The sequence below is a fragment of the Carassius gibelio genome, chromosome A2 (assembly GCF_023724105.1).
Source record: "Carassius gibelio isolate Cgi1373 ecotype wild population from Czech Republic chromosome A2, carGib1.2-hapl.c, whole genome shotgun sequence".
Classification (NCBI taxonomy): domain Eukaryota; kingdom Metazoa; phylum Chordata; class Actinopteri; order Cypriniformes; family Cyprinidae; genus Carassius; species Carassius gibelio.
Window position 1 is genome coordinate 30991076 of NC_068372.1, and position 21516 is coordinate 31012591.

At 37.9% G+C, this 21516-nt stretch overlaps 3 protein-coding genes across 4 annotated transcripts in view; all 3 read right to left on the bottom strand.

Moving 5' to 3' along the window:
- Window positions 1–74: 74 nt before the first annotated feature.
- On the bottom strand, window positions 75–9561 carry LOC127938850 (yjeF N-terminal domain-containing 3-like). The gene is made up of 6 exons (XM_052535746.1): window positions 9466–9561; window positions 6537–6645; window positions 2137–2247; window positions 1950–2063; window positions 496–646; window positions 75–408 (listed from the first exon to the last, which is right to left on the bottom strand). Exons 1-6 carry the CDS (start codon window positions 9510–9512, stop codon window positions 212–214), a joined length of 729 nt encoding a protein of 242 aa, XP_052391706.1. The 5' UTR covers window positions 9513–9561; the 3' UTR covers window positions 75–211.
- A 1676-nt stretch (window positions 9562–11237) lies between these two features.
- ndufa13 (NADH:ubiquinone oxidoreductase subunit A13) lies at window positions 11238–14127 on the bottom strand. The gene is made up of 5 exons (XM_052535770.1): window positions 13960–14127; window positions 12702–12780; window positions 12553–12624; window positions 11522–11591; window positions 11238–11444 (listed from the first exon to the last, which is right to left on the bottom strand). The coding sequence occupies exons 1-5, from the start codon at window positions 14051–14053 to the stop codon at window positions 11325–11327; spliced, it is 435 nt and encodes a 144-aa protein (XP_052391730.1). The 5' UTR covers window positions 14054–14127; the 3' UTR covers window positions 11238–11324.
- A 1072-nt stretch (window positions 14128–15199) lies between these two features.
- Window positions 15200–21516, bottom strand: part of LOC127938723 (transcriptional repressor p66-alpha) — a 20390-nt gene continuing 14073 nt past the window's right edge. Inside the window, exons 4-11 of one of the 2 annotated variants that reach the window (XM_052535550.1) lie at window positions 21476–21516; window positions 21263–21340; window positions 20717–20839; window positions 20461–20649; window positions 20154–20385; window positions 18808–19154; window positions 18554–18713; window positions 15200–15938 (exon numbers count right to left, since the gene is read on the bottom strand). The exon at window positions 21476–21516 is cut by the window's right edge and continues 91 nt beyond it. In XM_052535550.1, the coding sequence (XP_052391510.1) occupies window positions 15808–15938; window positions 18554–18713; window positions 18808–19154; window positions 20154–20385; window positions 20461–20649; window positions 20717–20839; window positions 21263–21340; window positions 21476–21516 (1301 nt within the window). In that variant the 3' untranslated portion in view covers window positions 15200–15807. The remainder of the gene's footprint in view (window positions 15939–18553; window positions 18714–18807; window positions 19155–20153; window positions 20386–20460; window positions 20650–20716; window positions 20840–21262; window positions 21341–21475) is intronic. The other variant, XM_052535556.1, reaches the window with a different exon arrangement.

The window sequence follows — 21516 nt, forward strand, 5'->3', positions numbered from 1 at the left end:
CAAAAATATCATGAAGTAACACCAGTCAAAAATCACTGACCTAAAAAATAAAATAGAATAAAAAGGGATTTTTAGGCTATGTTATCACCAAATATTGGATTTTTGAAATTGATTAAATGAAAATTTGCTAAATCTTTAACACTGATCAAACCTTTACATTGAATAAAATAAAACGTTAAACCCTTAAGTGAAGATGTCTGCACACAGTGGATCACAGCTGGACCACAGACTCCGTCCCGGAGAACTTGGGCAGGTTCAGATCATACTTCCTCTGAAGGTCAAAGGGCAGGAAGCGTCCGGCCAGGAAGTGTGATCCAGGGAAGTTCAGGGCACATCTCTTCGGGGCCATCAGAGAGACCAGGAGCGCAGGACTGATCCCGTCTGAGCTGGACTCGTCTGCGTCCCAACCTGCACTTCAACACATTACTGTGAGATGAGCTCGATCAGGTGTGTGTGTGTGTGTGTGTGAGACTGATGCTGGGTGAGGGCTCGTACCTGACGGGATGTCCAGGCTGACGATGGGCACTTTGAGTCCTCGGAGCGTCTGCAGGACTCCGGTGAACGGCTCTCCGACTGACGATGCTTCAGTCTCTGGACCCAGAACTGCGTCCACAACCAGATTATACGCTTCATTGATCAGCTGCACCTTAAGAAGAAAAGCAGCAAACGATTGACTTCACCGGGTCAGTTCTGTTGATGGTATGCAGCCTGATTGAGTAATTGCACTCTGTCAGATGCAGTTGTTTTTTAACCTTTAAGTTATTCATTCATTTTTGACTGAAGAGGTTTACATTTGGTTTTTAGAATTTTTTACCTCATTGGAAATAGGGTTTTGGCTCTTGCTATGTGAACAAGGAATCAAGGGCGTGGTTCCAATCTTACCGAAAGCTCATTTTTGATGATATCAACTTCAAATTTGAAACATATCTTATGATTTATGGATTTGATCTTCTCACTGATTTAGAGTAAAAGAGTCATTTCAGTGTTTGAGTTTTGGGGTCTCGGCTGTTTGAGAACGTGGATGTGACTGCCGTTTACACTCTACATTAAGGACACATTTGTGAAGGTTAGTTAAAGCATTAACCTACACGCACTAACAAAGAGCTAAATATTTTAGCATCTTTGTCAGTGCCAGTTAAAAATATTGGTGATTTCATAAGCTACACTTTAACTGAAAACTGTGAATATACTTAACTATAGATAAAAAATAAAACCAATAACCACCGCTCTTCTTCAGTTAACACTAGGAACTGAAGTCTTCTTAAGCCCTGAAAACATGGAATACATTTAAGGTGGAAAAACAAATAGGCTGCACCCGAAGAGACGCAGCCCACAGTGTTTGTCTTTTAAAAACGTTTCTCTTCAAAAGAGTGAAAGAATGACGGCCCACTAACATTAGCATGGACATTGTACTTCATCTTGCATTCATCAGCATTACTTCTTGAGGCAGGAGGGAGAAAACTGTACAGTTTTTGGAAAAGAGGAAAAACTTTTGATATAATTTTTGTAAAGATAAAAAGAAAAATTGTTGGGGGAAAAAAAAAACTTAAAAAAGCTTTTAAATATAAGACAAAAGAGTACTTTGTTCAGTTTGTGGGAAACATGTTGACCTTTACTGTCTTCAAAAAAACGTATTTCTTTAAAAAAAAAAAAAGACATAAATGCGTTTTGATTCAAGAATTATTATTTTTTTAGTTTTGTTTGTTTCAGTCATAAAATTTAATGGACAAAGTTTTTGTTTTGTTTTTGTTTGTTTGATGGGAGAAACAAGTTTGTTGAAGAGAAAGAGAACATTTCAGGAAGGATCTAAGGCTATTCTTTTTTCCACCTTAATTTTTTTTTTTTTTTTTATGTTTTCGAGTTGCAGATTGTGGCTTCTATAGACAACGACCCAGATTTACTCGTGAAGCTCGTTTCATGTTAGAGTAGGTATTGAACTCTGATCTCACCTCAGTGGGCAGGTAGGACAGGGACGGCAGGTCCATCCGCTCACACTGAACCATCAGGTCCTGATGAAGACTGTCTGAGGAGCGTTTGGGAGTGAAGACAGTGGGGATGTATTCCTGTCACACAGACACACATCAGTCAGTCGCAGTGATCACAGATGATACTAAAGTGTGTGGTGCATTCACTCACAAACACACGCAGATGACGAGCACACGCCAGGCCCACACAGCCGTTCTGATCCGGCCCACAGACCACCAGAACGGTCGGCTGCCGCTTCTCCAGAGACCACAGCGGGAAAACCTGCCAGAACACGCAAACACCAACAGTCACTCAGTTTCCACATGGGATTTAAAGAGAAAAAAGCGATCTGCAACTTTATAGCTTGCAATTCAGGCCATTTCTTGCAATTCTTAAAAACAAAATCTTAGAGCTGCGAGATGTAAAGTTACAATTCTGATAATTAAAAAAGTCAGAATTGTGAGTTTACACGCATCTTTTTTCTGCCACGAAATAAAAAAAATTTAATTGCAACTTTCTCTTTCGCTGTTCTGAGTTTATATCTTGCAAATCTGACATTTTGCAATTGTGAATGTTGAGATAAAAAAGTTTTTTAAGACAGAATTATATATCTCACTATTCTGAATTAATTTCGCAATTCTGAATTTTACTGTGTATCTCGGAACTCTGAATTACATATTTTGCAGTTCTGAATTATGGCAATTCTGACTTTATATCTCACAATACTGAATAACATATTTCACAATTCTGACTTTATATCTCACAATTCTATATTACATATTTCACAATTCTGACTTTATATCTCACAATTCTGAATAACATATTTCACAATTCTGACTTTATATCTCACAATTCTATATTACATATTTCACAATTCTGACTTTATATGTCACAATTCTGAATAACATATTTCACAATTCTGACTTTATATCTCACAATTCTATATTACATATTTCACAATTCTGACTTTATATCTCACAATTCTGAATTACATATTTGTCAATTCTGACTTTATATCTCACAATTCTGACTTTATATCTCACAATTCTGAATTACATATTTCGCAATCCTGACTTTATTTCTCACAATTCTATATTACATATTTCACAATTCTGACTTTATATCTCACAATTCTGTATTACATATTTCGCAATTCTGACTTTATTTCTCACAATTCTAAATTACATATTTCACAATTCTGACTTTATATTTCACAATTCTATATTACATATTTCGCAATTCTGACTTTATATCTCACAATGCTAAATTACATATTTCACAATTCTGACTTTATTTCTCACAATTCTGAATTACATATTTCACAATTCTGACTTTATTTCTCACAATTCTGAATTACATATTTCACAATTCTGACTTTATATCTCGCAATTCTGTATTACATATTTTCGCAATTCTTAATTACATATTTGGCAATTCTGACTTTATTTCTGACTATTCTGACTTTATATCTCACAATTCTGAATTGCATTTTTCGCAATTCTGACTTTATATCTCGCAATTCTGACTTTATATCTCACAATTCTGAATTACATATTTCGCAATTCTGACTTTATTTCTCACAATTCTGACTTTATATCTCACAATTCTGACTTTATATCTCACAATTCTGAATTACATATTTCGCAATTCTGACTTTATATCTCGCAATTAGGGCTTTACATCTCGCAAGTCTGAATTACATATTTCACAATTCTGACTTATTTCTCACAATTCTGACTTTATATCTCGCAAGTCTGAATTACATATCTCACATTTCTGAATTGCATATTACACAATTCCGACTTTATATCTCGCAGTTCTGAATTACATATTTCACAATTCTGACTTAATTTCTCATAATTCTGACTTTATATCTCACAATTATGTATTACATATTTAGCAATTCTGATAATTTCTCATAGTTCTGACTTTATATCTCACAATTCTGAATTAAATTTTTCGCAATTCTGAATTACATATTTCACAATTCTGACTTTATTTCTCACAATTCATTATTACATATTTCGCAATTCTGAATTACATATTTTGCAATTCTGACTCTATATCTCGCAATTCTGACTTTTTATATCACAATACTTAATTACATATTTCACAATTCTGAATTATTTATTTCGCAATTCTGACTTTATATCGCGCAAGTTTTTACTTTAAATCTCGCAAATCTGAATTACATATTTAGCAATTCTGAATTATGTATCTTGCAATTCTGACTTTATATCATGCAAATCTGGCTTTATATCTCACAATTTTAAATAACATATTTCTCAATTCTGACTTTATATCTCGCAAGTCTGAATTACATATCTCGCAAGTCTGAATTACATATTTCGCAATTCTGACTTTATATCTCACAATTCTGAATTACATATTTCGCAATTCTGACTTATTTCTCACAATTCTGACTTTATATCTCTCAAGTCTGAATTACATATCTCACATTTCTGAATTGCATATTACACAATTCCGACTTTATATCTCGCAATTCTGAATTACATATTTCACAATTCTGACTTAATTTCTCATAGTTCTGACTTTATATCTCACAATTCTGAATTAAATTTTTCGCAATTCTGAATTACATATTTCACAATTCTGACTTTATTTCTCACAATTCATTATTACATATTTCGCAATTCTGAATTGCATATTTTGCAATTCTGACTTTATATCTCGCAATTCTGACTTTTTATATCACAATACTTAATTACATATTTCACAATTCTGAATTATTTCGCAATTCTGACTTTATATCGCGCAAGTTTTTACTTTAAATCTTGCAAATCTGAATTACATATTTAGAAATTCTGAATTATGTATCTTGCAATTCTGACTTTATATCATGCAAATCTGGCTTTATATCTCACAATTTTAAATAACATATTTCTCAATTCAGACTTTATATCTCGCAAATCTGACCTATATCTTGCAATCTCGCAAGCATGAATTATACATCTTAGAATTCTGAATTACATATTTCACAATTCTGACATTATTTCTCACAATATTGAATTACGTTTTTCTTAATTCTGACTCTATATACTGCAATTCAAACCTATATCTTGCAATTCAGACTTTATATCTAACAAGCATGAATTATATATCTTGCAATTCTGAATTACATATCTGGCAATTCTGACTTTATATCCCACAAGTCTGAATTACATATTTCACAATTCTGACTTTATTTCTCACGATTCTGACTTTATATCTCACAATTCTGAATTACATTTTTAGCAAGTCTGGCTTTATATCTCGCAATTCTGACCTTAATATCCCACAAGTCTGAATGACATATTTCGCAATTCTGAATTACATATTTCACAATTCTGACTTTATATCTCACAATTCTGACCTTTTATCTCACAATTCTTAATTACATATTTCACAATTCTTAATTATGTATCTTGCAATTCTGACTTCATATCTCGTGAGCATGAATTATACATGGAATTCTGAATTACAAATTTCGCAATTCTGACTTTATTTCTCACAATTCTGAATTACATATTTCACAATTCTGACTTTTTATCTCACAATTCTTAATTACATATTTCACAATTCTGAATGATGTATCTCACAATTCTGACTTTACATCGCGCAAGTTTTTACTTTAAATCGCGCAAGTCTAAATTACATATTAAGCAATTCTGAATTATTTATCTTGCAATTCTGACTTTATATCATGCAATTCTGGCTTTATATCTCACTATTCTAACTTATGTATTTTGCAATTCTGACTTTATTTCTCACAATACTGAATTACGTTTTTCTCAATTCTGACTTTATATCCTTCAATTCAGACCTATATCTTGCAATTCTGACTTTATATCTCACAAGCATGAATTATACATCTTGCAATTCTTAATTACATTTTTCGCAATTCTGACTTTATTTCTCACGATTCTGACTTTATATCTCACAATTCTGACTTTATATCTCACAAGTCTGAATTACATATTTCGCAATTCTGACTTTATATCTTGCAATTCTGACTTTTTATCGTGCAATTTTTTACTTTAAATATCACAATTCAAGTTTTTAAATATTTAGCTATTCTGAATTATGTATCTCGCAATTCTTTTATATTGTGCAATTCTGGCTTTGTATCTCACATTTCTGAATTACGTATTTCTCAATTCAGACTTTATATCTCGCAATTCTGACTTTATATCTCGCAAGCATGAATTATACATCTTGCAATTCTGAATGACATATTTCGCAATTCTGACTTTATATCTCGCAAGCATGAATTATACATGTTGCAATCCTGAATTATGTATCTCGCAATTCTGACTTAATATCTTGCAATTCAGACTTTATATCTCGTAAGTCTGAATTACATATTTTGCATTTCTGAATTATGTATCTCGCAATTTTGACTTTATATCTCGCAACTCTGAATTACGTATTTCTCAATTCTGAATTTATATCTCGCATTTTTGACTTTATATTTTGTATTTCTAAATTACGCGTTATGTGATTGATGTAATTAATCCGTGTGATCATCTAAAATAATTATTAAGTGTAGTTGAATTCTCGTGTCTACAGACCTTTGTGATGGCAGTCGCACATGCGTGTCCCAGTATCTCCGTCAGCTGTTGCCGTCCAAAATGATAATCCCTTAGCAACTCTGTCTCTATGGCGACTGCTTCCTCTTTACTGCAAAACATAATAAATAAATGATTTGAGGTGAACACTAAGAAAATGATCAGCACCAAGAATAATTAACATGAGTGTTAAACTCAGAATCAGTGAAAATACAGAGATATGAATGAGTGACTCTAGAAACACTGAATGTGGTACATGACAATCAGCGCTTCAATGACTTTCTAAACAAGTGTTTTTGTCTTGTTTTCCTGTACAAATATGTAAACATCCTTAAATCAAGATACATTTACTGGAGATGCAAAATGATATGAAGTCTTATTTTCTGAAAAATAAAAAATATCAAAATGAAGTAACTTAATGTTTAAAAGAAGAACAAATATCTGCAAGTGGAGTCAGAAAATAAAACTTTTCCCTTTCAATTAAGTTTATTTTTCTGAATAGATATTTGTTCTTTTAATCATAAAATCACTTCATTTTGATCTGTTTCTCAGAAAACAAGACTTCATATCTCCAGTCATTCAGCTTCTCCAGTAAATGTGTCTTGATTTAAGGATGCTTACATATTTGTTCTGGAAAACAAGACCAAAATATTTTAGGAGAGTGATCCAGGACTCCTGCAGGAAGTAAGATGCGTCCCGGATCCTCTGACCTTCTGTGATCGAGATCGATAGTGATTCCCGTGATGCTTGACTCCACAGTTCCTGAACTCATGCAGGGAATCGATTGAACAACAGATCATTCCTCACAGGAGATCATCTTCCAGAAACACAGATTCAGTCCTGGATTCTGATCTGTTTACAGCATCAAATGAACACATTTTCACCACTTCTGAAATCACATCACACTCCGGACATGATTCAAGACATATTCAAGTCTTCTGAGCTCATGTGATGAACAGCAGAGAGTTTGTGTTGAGTTGTGTTATATGTTCACGTGTTTTAGGACACAAAACACACAGCATCATATGAGTTTAGAAGAATTTTAAATAAAGTCATATGAGCTACTGTTATGATGCTTCGTGGTGTTTTCTCTCCTTTTTGTAGAGTTTGGCAGTGTCCCAAAGAGCTGTTGTTTGATGGAAGATGGATGCTGTTGATAATGTTCAGTTCTCAGTATCTGTCAGAAACTGTCCGGATGTGATCTCAGTCTGTAGTGTATGTATAATGAATGAGCTCCCTGCGCTGATGAACATCTGCTGCTGCACAGACACACAGCGAGACTCATCAGAGACTACAGAGATGCTGTAGATGGACGTGTGTATATAAAGAAGGTCTGAATGAAGTAACTCAGGTTTAGTTTAAGATGAAACAGTCCTGCAGTCACTACACGTCTAAATGACAATAAAAACACATCTCCTTCAGTTCATCTGAGATCAGGATGAGTGTGTTTCTTCATCAGATTTGGAGAAATGAAGCACTGCATCAGTGTCTCATCAATGGGTGCTGAGGGGAGGCACATTTTCATCTTAGGATGTACTATCACTTTAAATCTGTTCATATAGAGACACACATCACAGTTCTAATAAAGTGATTCTCTGCAGTAATAACCTCAGCAGCACACGGATAATGAAAAGAGTTCATTACATTTAGATGATGACGGAGTGAATCTCAAGTGTTCCCTCAGAGAAAACATCAAATATCACTGTTAGTTCTCCAGAATCTCTTTTAAGATGTTTTCTGGATATAATCCTGTCACAGTTAGCAGAACTGTATAGTAAAAAGAGTTTGGCAGGAAGAAACACAAGACAAACTGCTGTAATTATGTGTTAAAACAGCCACAAGACTAATAAAACAAGACAATAAACCAGTGCTAGATCACAGTTTGAGTCAAAACACACGAGTAGAGCTGAACAGACATGAACAGAGCTGAGAAACTGTGAAGCAGAGACAGAGACAGATTAGAAGTGTTTCACTCTGCATTAGGTTCAGTTTCACACATAATGAACTTCTACTGTACAGCTGTGTCTCTCTCTCTCTGTGTGTGTGTGTGTGTGTGTGTGCGTGCCTGTCTTCGAGAGTGAGTGTCTGTGTGAGAGAGTGTGTGTGTGTGTGTGTGTGTGTGTGTCTGTGAGAGAGTGTGTCTGTGAGTGTGTGTGTGTGTGTGTGTGTGTGAGAGAGTGTATGTCTGTGAGTGTGTGTGTCTGTGTGAGAGTGTGTGTGTGTGTGTGTGTGCGTGCCTGTCTTCGAGAGTGTGTGTCTGTGTGAGAGAGAGAGTGTGTGTGTGTGTGTGTCTGTGTGAGAGTGTGTGTGTGTGTGTGTGTGAGAGAGTGTATGTCTGTGAGTGTGTGTGTGTGTGTGTGTGTGAGAGAGTGTATGTCTGTGAGTGTGTGTGTCTGTGTGAGAGTGTGTGTGTGTGTCTGTGAGTGTGTGTATGTCTGTGAGTGTGTGTGTGTGTGTGTGAGAGAGAGAGTGTATGTCTGTGAGTGTGTGTGTCTGTGTGAGAGTGTGTGTGTGTGTGTCTGTGAGTGTGTGTGTGTGTGTGTGAGAGAGAGAGAGTGTGTCCGTGAGTTTGTGTGTCTGTGTGTGTGTGTGTGTTTGAGAGAGAGTGTGTGTGTGTGTCTGTGAGTGTGTGTGTGTGTGTATGAGAGAGTGTATGTGTGTGAGTGAGTGAGTGTGTGTCTGTGAGAGAGAGTGTGTGTGTGTGTCTGTGAGAGAGTGTGTGTGTGTGTCTGTGAGAGAGAGTTTGTGTTTGTGTGTGCGTCTGTGAGAGAGTGTGTGTGTGTCTGTGAGAGAGTGTGTGTGTGTGTCTGTGAGAGAGAGTTTGTGTGTGTGTCTGTGTCTGTGAGAGAGTGTGTGTGTGTGTGTGTGTGTCTGTGAGAGAGAGTTTGTGTGTGTGTCTGTGAGAGAGAGTGTGTGTGTGTGTGTGTGTTACCTGATGTATCTGAGCGCTCGCACACACTCCTGACTCCTGCTGTTCATCTTCACTGGTCTGAAGCAGAGATGAGCAGAGCTCCAGAGCTTCGGCTGCTTCTGTGTGGATCTGTAGATGCAGCTGATGATGTGAGAGTGTGAGAGCCAATCACAGAGCAGGGGGAGGAGCCAGCGATGACACGCAGCTGATAGAATCTCACATCTTCATCACAGCATTAGTGTATCACTGAGAAAGATGATCATATTCTGAGCTCTGGTGTGGCCTTCATGCAAATGAGCAGATATTTTTATTAAACATGAAGGAGGAACAGTTCCTCATCTCGTGGAGATGCAAATAACGAACAATGAGCCTGTTGTGAAGCAGAGGAGCGAGACTTTATAGTTTAAATAATATATTTAATTCGTTTTTACTATTTTTTTTTTTTTTCATTTTAATATGAATAATGAAATCGAGAGACAGCAGAGTTCTGCAGGGAATCGAGGCTTTCTAGAGCTTCAGAAATGTTCAGAAAGCATCACGAGCTGTTTTTATGTTATTACACAATCCAGTTGAGTTTACGCAAATCAGAAATAATAGAAATATGATATCTTAACTTCATACTGCTCTTCAGAAAACAACACGAGGGCTTTCAAAGAGAAATGTCCTCTTGGATCTCCTTCCTTCTTGATATAAAGCAGCAGTGAAACAGATTCAACACTCAGGTGTGAGTGATGCACAAGACTTCACGAGTCCGGAGTCATTCAGGAGCTAATACTGTTCGAGTTCAACATCAGTGTCTCTGTCACAGAAGCAGTCATCAGGAGCACAGACGGATATTTGGAGAAATACACAACAATACACTGTATGAGTCACAATTATACGTTTCTCTTTTATGACAAAAAAAATTATTAGGATATTAAGTAAAGATCATGTTCCATGAAGATATTTAGTAAATCTACTGTAAATATATCAAAACTTAATGTTTGGCTAGTAATATGCATTGCTAAGAACTTCATCTGAACAACTTTAAAGATGATTTTCTCAATATTTAGATTTGTTTGCTCCCTCAGATTCCAGGTTTATAATAGTTGTATCTCAGAAAAATATTGTCTTCTCCGAACAAACCACACATCACTGGAGAGATCATTTATTCAGATTCAGGTGATGTGTAAATCTCAGTGTTGAAACATTTACTTATAACTGGTTTGTGCTCCAGGGTCACAGATCTAATATTCTGAATTATTCTATTTTTGTATTTTCCATTTACATTTTTTTGTTTTAGTTTCTTGGATATACCCATGTATTATTTAAGTTATTTGAGTTATTTCAACACTTTAGTACATTATATTTGTATTTTCAGTGTTTATGCAGTTATTACTTTGCTTTTGTTTTTATTGAAAGGTCATTTATGATCTCCAACACTGTTTATTCTCTTCATCTTAATGATCCATAGCGTGTCTCTTTATGAATGCATGATGATTGTAAGAGTAAATAAAACACACAATCAATAAACACAATATTTACCAACAGTGCTACACATTAAACATCTGCTTTCATAACTGATTAAACTTATGTTGTTTTATAATTTTTATTATTGACTTCACAGAGCAGAACCGAATCAATGATAAATGAACTTTCTATTTCTATCAGTTATCAGCACATTTTTCCTGTTTAACGCTGTAAAGATGCTGTGTGTGCAGTGCTCTATGAACAGGTGACGATCACAAACTGACATGTGTATGCAGTTCTCCTCGTACAGACAGCAGAGGAAGCAGGAAAGACACGAGACCGTCTGACAGGAAAATACATTTAATTTGGAAACATGAACAGTGTGAAGAGAGCTGGAGTCAGCGCCGGAGGGGATGCTGGGATAGCTGGAGTCACACGTACCACAGGAAGCCAAACTTCTTCCGCAGCGTCTCCTCGCGCGGCCGCAGGTTAAAGAGCTCCTCTGTGATGGGAGACACCCAGCGGTCCGTGTGGAACATCTTCTCTCCCACCTGAAACACAAGCCAGAGATCCGTCAGGAGATCAGCTCTAGAACACTCTCAGAACTCAGTGGAACACGCGTCAGAACCTTCCAGCCGGGAACGTCCTTCATGATGACCGCTTCCTCCTCCAGATTCTCCCGGAGCATCCGTAGCGTCCTGCAGGAGAAACAACACACTTCCACATCAACCAGAGAAACAGAGACGTCAATCACTCTCTTAATGAACACACCCCCTGCTGCCATTGGCCAGTCAGTCACAGCCCCGCCCCCAGACTCACGTGATTGGTCGAGTCAGACGCTGTGCAGAACAGAACTCACGCATATTTTCATTCATGATTCACCACAAAGCAGGGTTTATGAAGGTCAACTTATCTGTGAGTGTGTGTGTATGTGTGTGTGTGTGTCTGTGAGTGAGTGTTCTTTTTTAAGAGTAATTCAAGAAAGTGTAAGGAATATGTTCTCTAAATATAAAAGTCTTTAGAGAAAATTTTGTTTTATTAGGAGCTCCACATTTGAAAATAAGTTCCAAAAGAGCTAACTAGTACATGAAAAATTACTTTTACTGTAACAAAACAATTTCTTCCTCAGTATTTGTGTCTTGTTTTCCAGTGCAATTATTATTTTTTAATCAAGCTGTATTTACTGGAGAAGCACAATGACAAACAAGGAGAGAAACTGAGTTTATGATTAAACTGACAGATGTGTGTTCTTGTTTTAATCATAAACTTCATTTTGATCTGTTTCTTTCTCGTCCTGCAGTTACTCCTTACCAGGTCAAGAAAATAGGATCATCTTACCCCGACCTGATCATCTCTACACTGGTGACCTATGAATGACCAACACCTGTGAAGAGATGAAGCTGACCCCTGACCCCTCATTTTCTCTGTTCTGTACTCATTATGATCAAACTTGTAAAGATTGCTTTATTGAGCTTCTGCCTGAAATTAATTGATGTTCACTAACTGTATGATTCTGTGATCCTGAAGGGTTTATTTATTGGACACACTCACTTCTGGTTTGTAATGTAACACACGTGTTTCTGTAAAGCTGCTTTGGAAGCATGTGTATCGTGAAAAGCGCTATACAAATACATTTGAATTGAGTTTCTCCAGACTCACCGGCGGTCGTGTTCGGCCTGCAGCAGCGGCAGTAAAGCCACGCGAGCCTCCAGCTCCTCGATGTGCAGCCGTCTGTGGAGGAAGAGCAGAGGTCAGGAGGTCAGGAGGTCAGACTCGACCCACAGACGGTCAGTGGGATGATCGCTCACCTGCGCTCGCGGTTCCAGCGGAAGAGTCTCCAGTATCCAAACACCATGAGCCCCACGCCGACGCCGAACATCCCGTAACCTGAGGACCACACACAGAACATCTAGAACCATCACCAGCACACGGACACGAACTCACTCCTGATCTGACCCTTCTCTGTTCACACTGAAGATCAGGAGTCTAACCCTACATCTCTAATGTGTATTTCCAGCATCATTCCTCCAGTCTTCAGTGTCACATGATCTTCAGAAATCAGAATAATATGATGATTTACTGCTCAAGAAACATCTCTGATTATTATCAGTGTTGAACACCGTTGTGCTGCTTCAGATTGTTTTGGAAACCTCTGACACTTTTTCAGAATGATTTCATGAAGTTAAAAAGAACTGCATTTATTTAAAATTGATTTTTTTTTCTAACAATATACGCCATTATTATGACTTTTATCATTTTAACACATCCTTGCTGAATAAATCATTTCTTTCAAAACAGAAAATGTACAGACCCCAAACTTTTGAACTGTAGTGTATAATGTTAGAAAACATTTCTATTTTAAACAAATACTGTTCTCTTTAAGTCCGAGTGAGTGTGTGTGTGTCAGTGTGTGTGTCTAAGTGAGGGAGTGAGTGTGTGTCTCAGTGTGTGTGTGTGTGTGTGTCTGAGTGAGGGAGTGAGTGTGTGTGTCAGTGTGTGTGTGTGTGTGTGTCAGTGTGAGCTCAGTGCGTGTGTGTGTCTCTCAATGTGTGTTTCAGTGTGTGTGTGTGTGTGTGTGTGTCTGAGTGAGTGAGTGAGTGTGTGTGTCAGTGTGTGTGTCTAAGTGAGGGAGTGAGTGTGTGTCTCAGTGTGTGTGTGTGTGGGTGTGTGTGTGTCTGAGTGAGTGAGTGTGTGTCTCAGTGTGTGTGTGTGTCAGTGTGTGTGTGTGTGTCAGTGTGAGCTCAGTGCGTGTGTGTCTGTGTGAGTGAGTGTGTCTCTCAATGTGTGTTTCAGTGTGTGTGTGTGTGTGTCTGAGTGAGTGAGTGAGTGTGTGTGTCTGTCTGAGTGAGTGTGTGTCTGAGTGTGTCAGTGTGAGCTCAGTGCGTGTGTGTCTGAGTGTGTCAGTGTGTGTGTGTGTGTGTGTGTTTGTATGGAAGGCAGTTCATGTTTGCGTGAATACGACTGGTTTGAGCAGTGTGTGATTAAACTAGACTCTCCACCAGTGAACCAATCATATTCACGCATCCATGCGTGTTATTTCGTGAACCCCGCAGGATCATCACGTACCGGACAGTCCTCGTCGTGGCAGGTTTCTCCGGTAATCCACGGGCCCGTATCCTCCGGTAGGAGGCATGTCCTGCTTCACCTTCGACGCCGCCATCTTTCCGTCCAGCGTCGCTCCGCTCGCGTCTTCTTCGGCTGCGCTGAGAGCGAATCCGCGCGGCTCTCTGGCGCCTCCAGCGGCCGCGCGCACGCACTGCGTCACACGAACACTGCGATGCTCAGCATTTTGCTCTGCTTCTGGTACTTGATGTATGCATCAAGTTTCAAACTTGTAAGCGTTATTTTTTCACTTACAAAGATTTATTTCTCTCTGTATTCTGAATCATATTTCATTCACACTGATTAATACATTTTACTCCTAAAACATGGTAAAAATGTTTTTGTTTTCTGAGTTGACAGTATTTTATGATTTATGGAAAACCTTTAATATGAGGACAAAATCAGACCAGAGTTATGAACCAATGTTTAGATTTGTTCTGGACATCTGTACAAGTAGTGCATGTTTGATTTTGATGTTTTTAATGTTTTAAAGAAGTCTCTTGTGCTCATCAAGTCTGCCTTTATTTGATCAGAAATACAGAAGAAATACAGTAATATTCAGCAAATTATATTAAATTGATTAAACATTATAGTAGACTTAGTTTTATAAAATATTTTTTAACAACTTTTTAATCATCAAAAAATTATAAAATAAATATTAATCAGCAAAATGGTTTCATAAATTGATAGTAATTAATCATATTATTCTGATTTCTGAAGATCATGTGACACTGAAGACTGGAGGAATGATGCTGAAAATACAGCGGAGCATCACAGAAATACATTACACTTTAACACAGATTCACACAGAAAACAGATGATTTACACTAGAATAATATTTCACAATTTTTACTGTATTTTTTTGAGCTAATAAATTCAGGTTTAATGAGCAGAAGAGACTTCTTCAAAAACCAACAGTTTATTTGCAAAAACAGATAATTCTATTTTTAGCAAAAAAAAAATTTCAGTTAATCTCAATCAAACTGCAGTTAGGGTTTGTTTAAGTTAAAAAAGGACTAAAAAAATACAACTAACAAACACAAAAACAACATGATTTTTGAAAAGTAAAAAAAAAATTATGTTTTCGCAAATAACCATTTTCAAACATTAAACATAGTAATATGTCCAAACTTTTGACTTGTACTGTATAATATGCACAAATTAAAATGAAATATAATACAATAGTGAATAGATTGGCGCAGTGTGAAAGGGTTAAAACATTTTATTACAGGAACAAATAAATCTAACAAACTGTAACTTTGTACATGTTGCAGGAAGCAAACGCAACACTGTGACGGTCTGTAACCATGGAAACACGACGGTGTGACATCATCATCATCATGTGACCTCGACTGTCTACAGAACATGAATATTCTTGGTTTCAAACAGTGATGAGATTTGTTCATGTGCAGTTTAACCCCTCTGCCTTCATCATCATCATCATCATAAACACTGATGCTCTGCACCATCATCATCATCCTCATCATCAGCTCATTAAACACAATCTGAGCTTACTGATGATCTTCTACACCAATCAATAACTCTTTTAATCTAATGGTTTACATGTAGAGAATCGCCTGCATGGAAATACAAACCTTTTAAACAAACAATATAATCTGCAAAAAAATAATACAAATATTGACAAATAAAAGAATCTTCAACTGAAACTCGGACATGGTTCACAGACGGTCAGTGTGACTGAAACTAAGACTGAACTCTCGGGAGGAAGTGAAGCGATGATGTCACACCAGACGAGACTCGGAGCCCTTGTGTGTCACTGAGATGGATCCGGATCCGGAGCGGAGCGAGCTTCTACTTCCAGGTGTTTGTGGTGTGTGAGACGGAGCGAGACGGGATCATGTCCAGCAGATACTCGCGCTGACGCTCCACCACCGACGGCTTCTGCCCCGACAGACTGGGGTTCACATACGCCATGGTCACGCCTGAGACAGACACACAGATTTAATTAGGCTTTCTGTAGGAGTTATGAGCTTAATCACATCATTCAGGCTTTCAATTCTAATTCAGACTTTCCAGGTCCAATACCCTCCAATTCAAGGACTTCATGTGGAGACACATTTCAAGCGAAAACAAGGTTTCATCGTGTTGTCTTGTAAGATACATTGTTACAGTTTTCATGTGTCAAACACTTTTTTCCTTTGGCCTCATGACAGATTTTGGGTACATCCTATACTGTATTCTAAACTGATCTGATAATAACTCCTGCATTAGGGTTGCCAACTTCAGAAAATGGAAATAAAGGACAACTGTGATTCTTTATAGGAAAATAAGGGACACTCCAAATATTTTTTCTGTCCCATGCTGTAAAAAATGACAGTGAATTTAACGGTAAAAGACTGTAAAAATGCTACAGTAAAAACCTGTTAAATGGTTAGCAGTAAATTCCCCTACTATATACAGTGAAAAACTATTGGACATCACATGTAATTTTACGGTAGTATACTGTTTTTTTGGAAGTGGAAAGAGACCTTATAATTTACAGTGAGTTACTGTAAATGACATTGGCAGAATTTCCTGCATTACATTTCAAATTTGATGTTTTTTTTTATTTTTTTGTTGAAATAATGTTGGAATTTTTTTATATTTTTTTTATTAGGGTTGTGTGTTTATTAGGGTTGTGTATTACAAAGTTACAAAAAAGATTTCATTACTTCAATAGCTTGGTATGTTATAAAATTTATTATTAGCATTATTGAACTGTAAATTTAAGTTAAAACTGTAAAACCTAAAATGTTGCTACCGTATTTTTTACGGTAAAATTCTGGAAACAAATATTTTGCGAATTATTTTTTTTTTAAGTGACAGTGTCATTTCTACAGTCAGTTCTATGTATAAAAGGTTCTCAGGAAGAATAATTTTTGTTTTGCTCCACCCATGTACTCTTATTCTAAATATAAAGTTTAATGTCATACAAAAAATGTCACGCATGTTATGTACAAAGCATTGACCGGGGTAAATTTTACCACTATAGAATTGTGAAGTTTTTTTTATTTTTTAAAATGACATTTAACATTTTGAACTAAAATGTTATTGCAACCATGTAGCCTATGCATTAATGAACATGACTACGTTTCAGTTAAACAGAACAGCGTGTGCTGATTTTGGTGCTTGAATTTGTTCCTCAGTATTAATGAGGTCCAGGTTTGGGGATATGCTAGAAGTTACAATTTTAAAAGTGTCAATGTTTTTTCTCTATTTAACAACATGAACTCCCCTCAGGTAGATTGCATGTTTTCTTTGTCAAGCTGGATGTTGTGATTATGATCCGTAATCACTTTCTATGCTTTCACCCAAACTGATGGTGAAGGGGATTGATCCAGCCAGCAGAGGATTCCTCAAGGTCTTAAAGCCTTCCTTGAGTGGCTACGTTCACAATAATAATAATGTAAATATTTGTATGGTCTATGGTCATATGGCTTATGCATAGGAATACAGGACAAACTGCGTTTCGTATAGCTTTCATACGGTACACTTCTCTGATGCCTTATACACAGGACAATCCCGTATTATACTGAACGGTTAGTGACCCTATGTTGCATGGATTTTATTGAAAAGAGCTCAGGCCCATGTACTGTAACCAGAAGTTTTAAGATATATGGTTTACATGATCTTAACAAGCAGAGCAGTTCAACATTAACTTCAGGTGTGTCTGTGAAACGTTGAGGTATGGTAGTAGTTCTGTGCATGTGTGAACGTCATGGCAACACAACACAAAGTAACACTCAACGCAACAATGAATTGTTTACAGAAGAAGAGTAGTGTTCTGTGATTCGCTCCTGAGCAGAAGAGTGAACACACGAGCGACAGTGAAACAGCTGTGTGTCACGTGTGAACATGAAGAAACACGCGTGATTGTGAGCATCCAGTTCATTTAGATAACAACCTCCTCTAACCAGGGCTACCGTTCAACTTAAACATTACTGATTACTCAAATAAAACTGAAATCAAATATAAAACAAGTATCAGACGATTTAAACTTATCTTAGTCTAAAAAGTAACAAATTAAAACTAAAAATTAAAACTAAAAATGAAAATGAAATTAAATAAATGAATCCCTAACACTAGTATTAAAACAAATCCATAAAACTATTTAAAATGACAAGAAGATACAAAAAAAATAAAATTATATATATATATGAGAAAGGTGGAAATATAAAAATAAATTCAAATTAAATTCAAAACATAAAAACTTATTTTGTTTAGCCAAATCAACATTTCTAATTTTCCTTTACTTTAGATGAAAACTGAATATTAATAAAATATTAATTAAAAAAGTATTTCAGTTAGTAGCTAATGCAACATTTCTAATATTTCTTTAGTTTAAGTAGAAGCACTAAAATGACAGGAAATAAATAAAAACTAAAACAACTAAAATATATATTAATTTTAAAAAAGTAAACAAAGTAGCAATAAAAAAAATGGATAAAAGTGACAAACACCACAAAAATGTATTTCTAATATTTATAATGAAAAGACTGAAGTGAGCTATCTCTCAGTAGAAGAGCGCTGGTCGAGGCGTGTTCTGAGCAGAATCTACCTGCTGCTCCACCGCTGCTCCGTTTCCTCACGCTGCTGCCGACCTTTGACCCCTGACGCTCGGCATGCTTACCTGGCCTGCTGACCAGAGCGGCGGCCGCCACTGCGTTCTGCAGCTGAGAGGACGAGGAGAAGGACTGAGGAACGGGGCGCATCGACACCTGCGCGCGCACACACACACACACACACACACACACAGCTGCGTCAGTCACTGAAGAGCCAGAGCTGCGCTCACACACCCCCAGTGTCCCTCACCTGTCTGATGGCTGAGTGACGGCTCACGCCCTGCTGGACTGAAGACGAGCGCACCTTCATCACCTGAGCAGAGGAGGAGGAGGAGGAGGAGGCAGGGGGCGTGGCCTGCTGCAGCACGCGCTGGTCGATCTCACGCTCCTGATGAAGAGCCTTGACGAACGCCGCCTTCAGCCGATTGGTGTGTTCAGCCTTCAGCTGCTTCTTCTGATTGGACGACATGCACTGCTCACACATGACGGCTCCGCCCTCGTCTCGCCGCCAGCGGCACGTGAAGTCTGTCTGACACTGAGAGCAGCAGCTCGGCTCCCCAGAACTGACCAGCAGACCAGCGTACAGACCCTGCTGACCTGACACACACACACACACATACAGAGACACACACACACATACACATACAGAGACACAAACAGACACACACACACACACACAGAGACACAAACAGACACACACACACACAGAGACACACAGACATGCACACGCACACACACATTCAATGATGAAATATAAAATAATTAAATATTGAATTATTAAAACAATATGAAAATAAATGACATTTCAATACGATAAAAGAAAATTCTAAATAACTGAATATAGCAACATGATCCAAATAATAATAATAATAATAATAATAATAATAATAATAATAATACTAATAATAATAATATGAAATACAAATACATAAAAACGAATAAAATCTAAATCAAAATGCAAATAATATAAAACATTCATTTAAAATTTCAGAGATGATGAAAATAAAATATTGCTTTTTAAATAATTATATAAAGCTAAAAACAAATTTAAAAATACAATAATGCTTATTTTGCTGTATGACAAATATTATAAAAACAGAATATTTAATACATAAAATACTATAATACTGCAGAATAGAAGATTAAAAAAAATAATACATTTTCTATATGATAAAATAATGTGATAATACAAATAATAATAATAATAAACGCACTTTCAAATCTATTTTAACATCAGTGTCCCTGCAGCACAGAATCATGATTCTCTCAATATTTAGATTTTTTTGCTCCCTCAGATTCCAGATTTTCAAATATTGTCCTCCTCACAAACCACACATCACTGGAGAGATGATTTATTCAGATTCAGATGATGCATTAATCCCAGTTTGGAGAAAGTGTCCCTCATGACAGGTTTAGTGCTGCAGGGTCAGCAGCAGTGTGTGGATGTTAATAAGTGGTTATTAAAGTGATTATATCTGTGCTGGACACGATCAAACGAGAGCTGAATAATCACATGATGCCGTCTCCTGTGACGCTGCTTCAGCTGCTGTGTGTGTGTGCGGTGTGAGCGCTGTGTTAGATGTGATGTGGTCTAACCTCGGCCCAGAGACTCCAGCAGGTTCTGCACCACCTCCTCCAGCCCCAGCAGGTAGATGAACTCATTACTGGCCGCCGACGGCAGGAAGCTGAGCTGAGGAGAGGACGGTTTGGGAGACGGGATCTCCAGAAGAGTCTTCTCCAGCTGTTTGCGCAGCGCTAGTTTAGCCGCCTGACGGCTGTCTGGAGACACACTCACACTGGAGACGCTCTTCAGCTTCGAGCCGGCGGCCTGCGGCACACAGTCAGCGTTATATTAGCATTAGCATTATTAGACTGCTCTGATGACATGTATGAACACACACACCTGGCTGATGCTGAGGAGCAGGCCTGTGCTGGGGATGCTGCTCATGCGTATGAGTCCGGGCTGGAGGATCTTCTGTCCCGGGACGCTGCTCAGTGTGGCTCTGGGAGCGAGGAGCAGCGGAGGAGGACCTGAGGAGGAGTTCTGCTGCTGTCTCAGGACAGAGATCTGCTGCGCTGACACTGAGATCGACTGCAGAGAGGAGAGAAGCATCAGTGTGTGTCCAGACGAGAGAGATGCAGCCGGCTGAGAGACACACCTGAGCTCCTCGGACCAGAGGAGGCATGATGACCTGAGCGCCGGACGAGCCGTGTTTGGACACCTGAGCGCCGCGCACCAGCGGAGGAGGAATCCCCGTCCCAGCAGCCCGAGCGGCGATCACCTGATCAACATCCACACACCAGAGCGCTCACTTCTGTTACTGCACACCTGCCCTCTCTCACGGTGTCCTCCATCATCACATCTGCTCACTAACTAACCCCACACTGAACCCATGATTACAGGAAGTACCAGGACACGTGTGTATATAGTGTGTGTGTGAGTGTTTGTGTATATATGTGTGTCTGTGTGTGTGTGTGAGTGTATATGTGTGTGTGTGTATATAGTGTGTGTGTGAGTGTTTGTGTGTATATGTGTGTCTGTGTGAGTGTATGTGTGTGTATATGTGTGTGTGTGTATATACGTGTGTGTGTGTGAGTGTGTATATATGTGTGTGTGTATATGTGTGTGTGTGTGTGTGTGTGTGTGTATGTATGTGTGTGTGTGTGTGTGTGTGTGTGTGTGTGTGTGTGTGTGTTAGCCTCACAGGTTGTGCTGTTTTCCCAGCAGCAGCAGCAGTAGATCCCTTCAGCAGAGGAGCAGCGCTGGACACAGGAGCCGTCGGCTGATGGACACACAACAGAATGATCTTCAGTAACTCAACTCCTCTCACACTGCTTGAGCTCCACACACACACCGGCTCATCTGCGTATGCTTCTGGGGTTTGTGTCATGGGCAGTGCTCCTAAAGATCTGTGTACCTTCTGAGCTGCGGAGTCTTTGTGTGTTTGACTCTGTCTGA